Below are 11,774 nucleotides of genomic sequence, written 5' to 3'. Positions count from 1 at the left end.
TTCTAGTGTATTTCGTTTGAAGAATAAGTACATTTTATGCAAATACTTTTTGATAGTTTATTATGTTTGATGGATGTTTTAATAAAAGAAAAAAAAAGAGAGTCGTTACTTGTGATAATTTTTTTTTCTGGACTGGTTATAAGAAAAATATTACTTTTTCTTGGTGAACGTTTTTGGGATTTTTTTAAAATAGTGGCAAAAAGAAAATGAATTTTTGCAAAACAAGAAAATTTGAGCATTTGATACAATTTTAAAAATTAAGTTTCATTTTGAAAAAAGACAATTACCGCACTCAAATCAGTGTAATATCTTCTGTTTAGGTTAGTTAGATGAAGATCAATAAATTTAAAAACTAAAACCATCGTACGAAATTTTAGGAAAATTTTACTCTGTGCTCTCAAATCAAATGGGTACTACAAATATTCCGGATCTACTTTCTTTATCCAATTTGCACCTATAAATAAAATTTAGAGACGTTAATTGGAAATTAGACACATCTAACAAACTCTGATAACTAGGGGTGTCAATGGTTCGGTTCGGCCCGTTATTTTATAAAATTTGTACCATACCAATTTTCGGTTATTCTATTATGTATAACCAAAATTAGACTTTTCGAAACCGTCCCAATCATGTCGGTTTCTCTCGGTATCGGTACGGATCGGTTAATTTTCGGTATTTTTTTAATATCATGTAAAATTCACCATTAGAAGTAGAATTGCAATAACATACGTTCTTTTATAGGACTTAGCAAAACTCTCTAGACATTTTTACTGTTTAAAGGGTGATGAATTAAAAAAAAAGATGGCTAGAGTATAAATCCATCAGCTATTCTACAACAGCGTAAAAGAAATTAAACAAAGGCAAAGAAAATATTAATCGCACGAGTTGAAAGATATACCAAGCTGGGACTCAAGAATAAAGTTTATTGGGATTTAATATTCAAAAAGATAAATCTAAATTATATGAAAAGAAACATATTCAATACATTGTAGTTTGCTAATCATAATCGCTAAAATACTTTGTGTCTTGCTAATAAAGATACTTGAAATAACTTAGTTTAAGTAGAAGTAGCATAATAGATTTTAGGAATTAGTATCTTGAGTTTAATTACTTGTTGGATTGTAATAGTTTTCATAATTCCAAGGCTCAAAGAAAATTTAATGCATTATTATTTTTAAACTTACTAAATACATATATTTTCTACATGTAAAATTTATTCGGTACGTTTTGGTATTTTTAACTATTTATTGTTAACTATTTACCTATATCAAATAATAATAATAATAATAATAATAATAAATTACTTACCTAGAGAAGAAGCCAAGGTTCATATTCAATAGGTCACAATAAAGGTTTCATAACAACCATGAGTTGGGAGTTATTCTAATTGTTTCCCTTTTCTTTCATTTCTAATATGTAATGTAATAGTAAAAAGTATTTTTTTTAAAAAGTATAAGAGAAATAACTCGAAATGATCCCATATATTTGAAGATGCCCGACCAAAATAAGGGAGCATTTGAACATTTACTTAAGAAATAAATATTTATGTTGGAAGAGAGCGAAAGTAAACTCCACTTATATGAACTTGGACTACTATTATGGGTCGTTTGGTTGGGAACAAGTTATCCTGGGATTAGTTATTTTAGGATTAATTATTCCATCCTCTTATAGAGATAAATTCTCCTTAGCCGAGGGTCTTCCGAAAACAGCCTCTCTGTCCTTCCAGGGTAGGGATAAAGCTGCATATATACTACCTCCCCATACCCCACTTGTGAAAATACACTGGGATGTTTGTTGTTATTGTCTCATAGGGATAAATAAATACTACAATCCCCGAATAACTAATCTCGTATCTCAACGAAACATGGGATAAACTCATTTCAAATTTAATCCCGGGATTAATTATCCCTTATTTCTCGTACCAAATGAGCACTTAGTGTTCGACGTATATAAAGGATCATTTCAAAGGCACACCCTAAAAATAAACAATAAAAGCAAAATAGTTAATTAAGAAAGAGCATGTGGTTTGTTATATTAGCGTTACATCGGAAATTAAGTGAAGCAATCTTGACATTTAATTTATTTAAGTATACCACAATAATCAATGTAAATAAATGTTACGGCAATGACTAGGTGAGCTCCCTTTTTTCTTCTTCTTTTGTTTCTTTCTTTAAAGTTTGGTAGTTGCATGGCGTGTTCGTTTCAACTTTCAAGTTAATTAGGATGTGACCAAATTAATCTTATTACATTATCTTTTCGTGTGCATTAATTTACTGTCAATCCTATCAAATAAAAAAGAAAATAATATATGACCTCTGCAACGAGAAAATTTCAAAGATAACAACAAAATAAAAGAAAGAAGAAAGACCAAATAGCAACAAAGTCATAGTTGGATTCTTGGACAGTTGAGTGAAGCTGTAATTTTCAACGGCAAGGAAAAATACATAGGTGCCGAAAAAAAAGAAAGAAGAAAAAACCACTTTTTTTTCTTTGGTTTAGTCCATCTCATATAATTTGTTTATTCAACTAATTCATATTCAAGCAAAATAGATTACTAGGACCATCAAAAGATGTAGTGCACTCGATGTGGTTGTTTCTGTCTTAACCAGAGGTCTCAGATTCAAGCTCTAAGTATGAAAAAATCCTTATTAGGGAGCGCTACTCCCGAATGAGACCCTATCTGGCGCGAATCCGAATATAGTCGGGGCTACAATACAGATACCGAACACCTGGAAAACCAAAAATAAAAAACAAAAAAAATTACTAAGAGAACAATCAAGAAAAATACGCATGGAAGTCTTTCAATCTCAGAGGTCAAAACCAAGACTGTCATCTTTTATGGAGCGTGCATTACCTAGATTTTTTTTTTTTTTCGAAAAATTTATTAAAAACTAAATTATTCAAACACTTTTTAATTTGTAATTATGTTGGTGTAAGCCGGGGTTCAATAGAAAATATGCTCTTTACCCTCATAAAGTAGGAATAAAGTTGTGCACGCATTTATTGTTGTTTTTGATTTGTAAAATTGTTTTCCGAAAGAGTTTTTCTAAATTTTTAGTTTAATTATTTTTGAAAAAAATAAACTTCTCCAAAATTTTTTGGTAACCACACTTTTTTTAGTCTTTCAAACTTACACGCAGAAAACGGAGTACTAGTATTTGCTTCCCTTTAATATCTATATTTCTGATCTCCTGATATTTCCTACGGTTACACACATAGGCTATTTCTTCCTCTACACGCCTCATCAATCGAAGAACCGACTAGTGTTTCTCTTTCTCTACAACTCTTCAATTTCCTGTCAGTATAAAAATTTTCATTTTGGATTCTTTAATTATCTGAGAATTTCATCAATACAATTTGACATAAACAAGGTAAAAAGGCATAGCAGGGACTGAATTAGGTTCTATAATGGCGTTATTTTGATTATTATATTCTTTATTGGGGTTTCATTCAAATTTTTGGGTAATTAACTGTTCTTTGATAGCTTATTGTTCTGATTTGTGGGTAGTTGGAGGACCGAGTTTTGTTGTGGACTATGTTCTTATGAATGGTGCCCTATATTGGTCTTTTTTGTTGATTTTGAAATCTAGGGTTTGACTATATCCTTTAGTGAGTAGCACTCTATTCCACCAAAGTGTTATGAATGACACGAGGAGTTTTTTATAGTCTATTTTAGTTGAAGAAGGAAGCATTTAAAGAGGCATCTTGTTGATGGTTTTTGATAAGGTGAAGAAGAGTATATTATGTTCTTAATTGAAGGCAGGCATTGTTGTGGTTGAATAAAGTGATTGCTGTTTGCAGTTTGCTGTATATAATGTACAGAATGAATAATCCCTAGTTGAAGTGAATAGAATGGTGGTCTCTTTTTGAATTATAGGGTTCTGAACATTTTTAATCGACCCTATAGACAAAGGACTTTTGTTTCTAAAGCCAATTCATTGAGAAACTTGGCAGGGCAAATTGGTACTTGAAACGAAGGTTTCTCGGGCCGGATTGGCTAACCTTACCCACCCTTAAGGAGGTTTTTTTAGATAGTGGGGTGCTACACTTTAGTTTAGTCTGATTGCTTACAGGAAAATGGTTTTGTTTCTAAAGGGAAATTGGTAAGAATTTGGGGCTAATGGACAGCGGAGTTTCATGCAACTTGGTTAAGTTCTTGGGCATTTGGTCTAATGTTTTCAAGAGAGAAACTGGCCTTCTTGGGGGCATGTTAGTGATTTAGGTTGGCACCGGAGGTTGATAGTAGGAGTTGCGCTGAAGGAAAGAGAGTTGTTTTTCCTTTTGTTCTTGTTTGGATAATGTTCATTAGTAGTGTTATGGAAAGAAGTGAGCCTACATTAGCCCCGCAATGGTTAAGGAGTGGTAGACATGTGACGGGCTCTGTCACTGCATCATCCCCGTTGCATTCAGGTAACTTTCATGCTCTAATACTTTTTCATACTTTTTCTGACAACATGCACTTTCATTTCAGTTAAAACTATTTCCTTTGTTCTATTCCCTTTATAGATGATCCTGTCCCATCAAAACTTGCAAATAGTAGATCACTGTCAACTAATATGAGCAATAACAAGTTGAGGCATCCTGCTGCATCAGATCGAGCCATTTCATCACATACCCGATGGAACTCTAATAGTAGTAGCCCTAGCTTGAGATCTTACAGTAGTTTTAGAAGCCCTCGTCATAGGAACATGGATAAAGACATTAACAAGTATCACGAGAAATCAACTTTAGGAAATCATAGGTCAAGGGACCTTCCTGATACTTCGAGGAATCATCGTTGGGAAATATTTGAGGAGGAAGGGTTAAGACACTCACAGTCAATGATTTATGGTAGATTTAGTGAGACAGGGCCTAAGAATTTGGGAATTGCTGGTAAAATCGACCCAACTGACAAAAATGGCCCGCTTGCTTCAGTTAATAGTGTGGATAATGCAATTGACAGAGGCATCCAGCCCCTAGTAACTGAAGAACGACAAGCATCACCTGGCTTTGGAAGAGTCCGATCTCCTGGTTTGGGTACCATGCCTCAGGGTTTACCAATAGGCTCATCAGGCACTACTGGTAATAAGTCGGCATCTTCTCTGGCAGATATTACGGCAGTGGCTGGAAACAATAACCCTGGCCTTTCTTCCGTGAAACAAGGTGCTTCTTCTGGACCTTCTTCTCCAATTTCTAGCAAGGCTATTAGCAGGGGTCTTAATATGGCTGAAACAGTCGCTAGGGGTCCTCCTTGTGCTCAGGCTACTTCCCAGGTTGGTTTTGTGTTCCGTTTATATGTGTGGCTTACATTAGAAGTTTCTTGTGCTCATAACTTAATGTTTACCATAACAGTTATCCCATGCAAATCAGCGACTCGAAGAGCTAGCAATGAAGCAATCTAGGCAATTGATACCATTGAAACCGTTGGTAACTAAGGCCTCGGTAAGGGTTTCTGAAGCCATCATCTTTCAGATAGCTTAGGTGTCCAATTGCTTTTTTTTTTTTGTTTTTTTGTTCATCTTCTGGACTTTTCTATTTCCAATAATTATATATACGGGGGCAATTTCCCGAAGTTTCATTATGAAGGACAATTAATTGACAGAATGGCGTTGCCCTTGTATGGCACTAACCTCGTTATCAAAAGGTTTTAATTGGGAATCCTTGGGAGTTCTCAAGTAATGCTTATGAGACTCTACTAAGTTGAGCTTTGCACCTTTTTCGCTGGTGATGATTGTGTTACCCATTCATGTTGTTTCTTCTGTCTTGCCTGATGAATTAACAAGCGCATTTATTAAGCATAATGAGAAGGCTTTCACGTGGTCTATGTGTATCCTTACCAAGGACAATTCAATGTCAGATACCATAAGAATTGAATAGACAATGTATACATGACAATCAGAGAGAGTACATGACGTGATGTTCCAGGAAAACATAGTTGGTCTTTTCTTTATCACACTTCTTTTTCATTTATGATATCATGTGCTTTGCATGAACTACAAAGACATTGTTTCTAAAACTGGATTATTTGCAAATCAAATCTCATAATTCTGTTCAAATTAGGAAACAAGCGAATGCATTAGGAACTTATATTAAGTGTGCAAATTAAGGGTAACCGGCTGTGAGTTAAGCCTCTCTTAACCCGTCTGTTTCGGTTTCTCCCCTTTTTTGGTTATTTTGCGATTGCTTTGAATTGCATTTTGCCTTCGGATACAACAACAACAACAACAACCTAGTAAAATCCCACTAGTGGGGTTTGGGGAGGGTAGAGTGTATGCAGACCTTACCCCTACCCCAGAGGGGTAGAGAGGCAGCTTCCTCAGCTTAGATACAATAGATCTGTGACAACAAAACCCAAAAAATAATCAGCAACGTGAGAGACAACAAATAAATGGAAAAACAGTAACACAAGTATTATGCAAAGGTGTGAAACACAACATAAATCGCTAGCAGTGCTAGACAAAGCATTTTCCCTTCAGATAATTAAGATTATTCCCTTCAAATAACTATTTCTAATTATTGGCTTACCTATTCAGTTTCTCCTTCAATCAGAAAGTAAGACAGAAGTTGCATATATACTATCACACACATCCATCTTATTGACCTTGCAATCTTTTCCTCTCTAGCCAATACTTCTGCCGATTAAAAACGTGTACTTTGGTCTTTCAACTTAGTTGATGCTTGAAATAGTTCCTCAAGTATGAGGAGAACAGAAAAAAAGTTTCTCACTCTTGTCTTTCTTAAGTGGAAGAAAAAACACTCCATTAAGTTTGTTTTGAGATGTTAGGAACTTGGAAAATTATCCGTACCTTTATTTCAGTTATTAATGAACTATTTTTCGAAAATTTCCTAAAACAATGAAATTGTGAGATTTTCTTAACTATTTTAAAAATTCGTGCATTATTTCACAACTTGGGGAGTTGGTGAATGGCTCTTGGTTTTGATTTTCTATCTGGTAACCGTGGCTTGTGGATTTGGATCCTTCACGTCTTTATCCTTTTGAGCTCAACTGTTAAAAGTTATTATACAGATTCATGATTTAATCCTTAAATTGAACTGATTCTTGTTTTTAATCCTTGATCTGGTAACCAATGCTTGCTAATCCATGCTTTTTCGCTCAATTGTTAAAAGCTATTTTGTTGTTGTATAGATTGCCTTGGACCTATGTCTTAATTATAAATTATTTACCTCCCTCCTGCTGTCATAAACGTGAAATTTGAAGCTGTCTTGTACTTTTAAACCCTGAAATTCACAGACTGGACTGAGTTCAACCAACAACCAGGCTAGTGGTGCTGCATATTTTCCTCATCAGTGTATACATGTTCCTTATTGATTATCTTTTCTCCAGACCACTGGTATGCTTGGGGGAGGTTTTGGAGATTATGAATTTACATTCTAACAACAGATTTGCGCATTCTGGTCATAGCCAAGCAAGATGCAAAAAGTGTTCGTCTTTTAGCAAAATGTCTCTTTAGTTAAGTGGAATTGTGAATGAGTCCTTGAATTCACCACAGTGATGAGCCCACGAAATATAACTATATCCATTCCATTTTTTCAAAACCTTTTCTGCTCCTAAATTTATGATTTCTTATAACGAGTCAATTCTGAGAAAAATATTTTTGTTATCAAACATTGTATAAAATAATCGTTGGATTCAGAGAGTTGTGTGGGATTCAAGGATTCAAGGGGTGGGTGTGGGAATACAAAATATCAAGAATGTTTTTTTGCATTTTGATTGAGTTACATTATTGTGACAAAGCATTTTTTCTTTAAGGATGATAGTAAACTTACGAACTATTATCCAGACTGACCTTAATAATCAGGAGGTAGCATTATTCATGAGCTGTGTTCCTTGTTCATATTGCTTGTACATGTTGCAGGTTCTTCCTGTCTCGGTTAAATTTGTCACCTAGTTTGGTAATGTAAGGTAGATGTGACAAATTTACCAACTCGGGGAGGACAAACCTTTTTTCCTTACCAATACCGATCTTTTATCTTTCCTCGAAATGGAAAATCCTGATTTTCTAGGTGATGCTTCAGGGGGCCACTTGTGAAAAGCATACAAGATGATTTATTTTCCAACTTCTGTGGCCTGTAATCGAAATTATAAGACATGGTAAAGGACTAAAACCAAGAAGGAAGCACTTAAGAGTCAGATGGATGAATTGTTGAAACATTGCGACCCTTTCAAAGCAAAACTATTTTATGATAAAAACTGTGGCTAACTGAGGGGGAAAGACAAATTGGATGGTTGAATATCCTCTCTATGTAGGCCTTTTAGCAATTTGACAGAAAGAAGTTTTCTATCACTCTTCATAGTAGTATGACATTATCTACTCATCCGGTATTGCTCCTTTCATGTATCTGAAATTGTCTAGCATTACTGAGCTTTCTGTTTGGCGTATCTATATCGGTGGATAAGTTTAAAATAATTTGTCGAAGTTACTGTCTAGCCTGGAAGTTTCCCTGGACTGAAGAGCAAAGATTCATGACAGCAGCTTGTGTTGTATTATTTCGTTTTTGTTATTGGTGTTATTTAGAATTATATCTGTAAATAACAGGGCAACCGCCTTGATATGCTCTCCTATATAGACACGTGCCACAACTGTTATTATGGTGACATTGCATGCCTTTCCGAAGGAGTTAGATGGAAAATGATAAGTGGACTAAGTTAGAGATAGGAGATTATGGAAAGATGTTATTAGTGAAAGAGGGCAGAAAGTAATAGTTGCCCAATTTAGAAGAATGCATAAAGTTTGATGGAGTTTTGGTAGAATACGAGATACTTAGTGAAGCTGCAGAAATTAAAAAATGGAGACTGCAAAAATCACATTTAAATGGTCTGATCTTCCATTTAATAGATAGACTTTATCCTAACATTTCTGAATTTTGTTTAGTGCTAGCTTTTCTCCCTGTAGATCCTTTTTTTTTTTTGGGATAACAATGTTGCTATACTTGAATTACTTTCATGATAACATACATTCCCGCAATCTTTAATTTCAGGTGCCAAATCCTTCCGACAAACCAAGAGCCAAGGTTGAGCAGCTGCAGCAAACTGTCTCATCATCTAATCCTGTCAATCACTGTCTCTCAACCAAGCTTCACATCTTTAAGCCAACAAGAGAGAATGGCGTTTCTTATGGTGTGAACAGTAGCTTGAGCCCAAATGCTCACAGCAAAGGGTCAAATACCCTTCTTACTGCTCCCGCATCTGCTTCCACACAGAGTCTAGCAAATAATGCTGCTTCCTTTACCTCTGAACGCAAGCCTGTTGGGTTACTGGTGGAAAAAAAGCTGTCATCCCAAGCTCGGAGTCGAAATGATTTCTTCAATCTTATGAGAAAGAAATCTATTGCAAGCAGTTCAGCTGTCAATGGTGCAGGGTATGCTGTATCACCACTTTTAGATAAATCTGGTGTTTCAGAAGTTTTGACTGCGCCTGGTATCCCTCAGGATCAAGATGCCACGTTATCTGATGAGAGCCCAAGGGTTGAGAAATCAACTGAGATTTCAGGTGAAAATACATGCACTGATGACTCTTATGAGGGGAAGAATAGTACCGACAAGAGCTTTTCAAAGTCTGATGCAATCTTGTGTTCGGAAGAGGAAGAGGCTGCATTTTTGCGTTCTCTAGGCTGGGAGGAAAATGCTGATGAGGGCGGCCTTACCGAGGAGGAGATCAGTGCCTTCTACCGAGATGTTACAAAGGTATTTGTTCTTTATGTTTGGCACACCATATATTCTCTAATACATGGAACAGTTGAAATTTTGTCATAACGTGCCGTGATAGTTTGTATGGAGTGGTTTTATTTGTATCAGAGAGTGTGTGTGTGTATGTGCTTTCTGTTTGGAAGAGGTGTAGGCTTTGTGGAATCGCCATTTGGATGCGGTTAGAAGTATATGCTCCAGCTTATTCACTTGAAAAAGTTTCCTAACATTAATATCTCTCTCTTTTTTTGTTGGCAGTACATCAATTCGAAGTTGTCATTTAAAGTTATGCAAGGAGTGCAATCAAGATTTCTTTTGCCTCTCCACTCCGGAATTGGTGATGTTGGTGGCATTTCTTCTTGATACAGCTAAACTTGAATGATATACTAATAAAGCTATTGAATTTTGTTAGTACTTTATTAGAAGTGGTAAAATTTTCTGATCCTTGTTTTCGTCGTTCCATAGATTTTGGGGTGGAGATTGAGGGAAAGCAATGAGAATCGAGAGAGTGAGGCAATGCTTAATGTGGTTTTTAGGGAGTGAATAGGAATGATCTCGGTTGTCTAGTTCTGTGGATGGATTCCGATTGGCTTTGGCACCTTCATACTTTACGGATTTTCGACCTTCTAGCGATCTTGTTCATATAATCTATGCTTTTGTTGGTCCAGGTCTATATGTAGAGCTGTTAAGGAAAGTTGGGAAAGAAATCCCCAAGGATTACCCTTATGTTAGTGTTAAAATGTTAGTATGCTTAACTCGGTAGAAGAAATTATTTTGTTAAGAATGTACCTGTGTCAACGAGATTGTTCAGAAAAGATTTCTGGGATAAATTTAATGTTATTTAAGAACTAATGTGGATGTAGTATGTTGAATATGTGGATTTTAAGGTCCTTTAAACTGTTGATGGTACAAAATGTCGTTTTACCCGTGCTTCTTTGATCCTTGTATCTTATTTATTTCGGTCTTCTATAGCAGACAATAAATAAAGATTGGTGATATACAGCAGTAGATAACATCGAAAAATGATGACATTCAAATCAAAGTTTTAGCTCAACAACGTATTGCCATAACTTCATTTTTTAAGACTGTTATTCAAGAGGTCACAAAGGGGATTGATGGTGGAACGAGGAGGTCCACAGAAAAGTGGAAGCTAAGAAAGCGGCATATTTGAAGCTAGTAGGAGTTCGGATGAGGATGAAAAGAGGACGTGTAGGGAATGTTATAAGAAGGTAAGGAAAGAGGTAAAATTGGCAGTCACCGCGGCTAAGACTGCAACTTTTGAGCGATTGTTTGAGGATGTTAGGGGCAAAGGAGGCGACAAGAAGCTGTACAGGTTAGCCAAGAGTTGGGAGAGGAAGGCTCGGGACCTGGACCAAATGCAGTGCATTAAAGACGGAGATGGTAAGGTTCTGGTGGAAGAGGCGTGTATCAGGAGTAGATGACAAGAGTACTTACATGGATTCTTGAACGAGGGAGGGGACAAGGATATCGTGCTAGGTGAGTTGGAAAACTCTGGGAGCCAGAGAGATTTTGGGTATTTTAGGCGTATTAGGAGCGACGAGGTTGTAGGGACAATGCAGAAGATGAGCAGGGATAAGGCAACTAGGTTTGATGAGATTCCAGTGGAATATTGGAAGGAAGTAGGTCAGACTAGCTTGGAGTGACTTACTCGCTTGTTTAATATTATTTTTAGAACGAAGAAGATGCCTTAAGACTGGCGGTGGAGTTTGATGATCCCGTTGTATAAGAACAAAGGTGATATACAGGAGTATCAAGTTGCTGAGTCATACTATGAAAGTTTGGGAGAGGGTGGTGGAGAGGAGGATGCGATGTAGTGTTACTATTTTCGAGAATCAGTTCGGATTTATGCCGGGATGGTCTACTACAACAACCATTCACCTCATGAGAAGATTGGTGGAGCAATATAGGGGGAGGAAGAAGGACTTGCATATGGTATTTATTGACCTAGAGAAGGCCTATGATAAAATCCCGAGAGAGGTCTTATGGAGATGTATGGAGGCTAGCATCTTGGAGGCGTACATTAGGGTAATTAAGGACATATACGAGAGAGCGAAGACTCGGGTGAGGAC

The 11,774-nt window shown here is 36.2% G+C and overlaps 1 protein-coding gene across 1 annotated transcript; it reads left to right on the top strand.

The window, feature by feature from the left end:
- Nucleotides 1-3,106: 3,106 nt before the first annotated feature.
- On the top strand, nucleotides 3,107-10,349 carry LOC107795023 (uncharacterized). Its single transcript, XM_016617584.2, has 5 exons — nucleotides 3,107-4,410; nucleotides 4,507-5,252; nucleotides 5,332-5,421; nucleotides 8,980-9,684; nucleotides 9,943-10,349. The coding sequence occupies exons 1-5, from the start codon at nucleotides 4,299-4,301 to the stop codon at nucleotides 10,045-10,047; spliced, it is 1,758 nt and encodes a 585-aa protein (XP_016473070.1). The 5' UTR covers nucleotides 3,107-4,298; the 3' UTR covers nucleotides 10,048-10,349.
- The last annotated feature ends 1,425 nt before the right edge of the window (nucleotides 10,350-11,774 follow it).

This window comes from Nicotiana tabacum, chromosome 7, assembly GCF_000715075.1.
Source record: "Nicotiana tabacum cultivar K326 chromosome 7, ASM71507v2, whole genome shotgun sequence".
In the NCBI taxonomy this organism is placed as follows: Eukaryota; Viridiplantae; Streptophyta; class Magnoliopsida; order Solanales; family Solanaceae; genus Nicotiana; species Nicotiana tabacum.
Note: the sequence above shows the minus strand (reverse complement) of the source record. Positions and strands in the feature narration are given on the sequence as shown.

Excerpts from the sequence above, each read along its gene's own strand:
- LOC107795023 (XM_016617584.2), top strand. The coding sequence starts at position 4,299 with ATGTTCATTAGTAGTGTTATGGAAAGAAGTGAGCCTACATTAGCCCCG. Across the intron at positions 5,253-5,331 it reads GTGCTCAGGCTACTTCCCAG|TTATCCCATGCAAATCAGCG; the intron begins GTTGGTTTTGTG and ends TTACCATAACAG. Across the intron at positions 9,685-9,942 it reads TCTACCGAGATGTTACAAAG|TACATCAATTCGAAGTTGTC; the intron begins GTATTTGTTCTT and ends TTTTGTTGGCAG.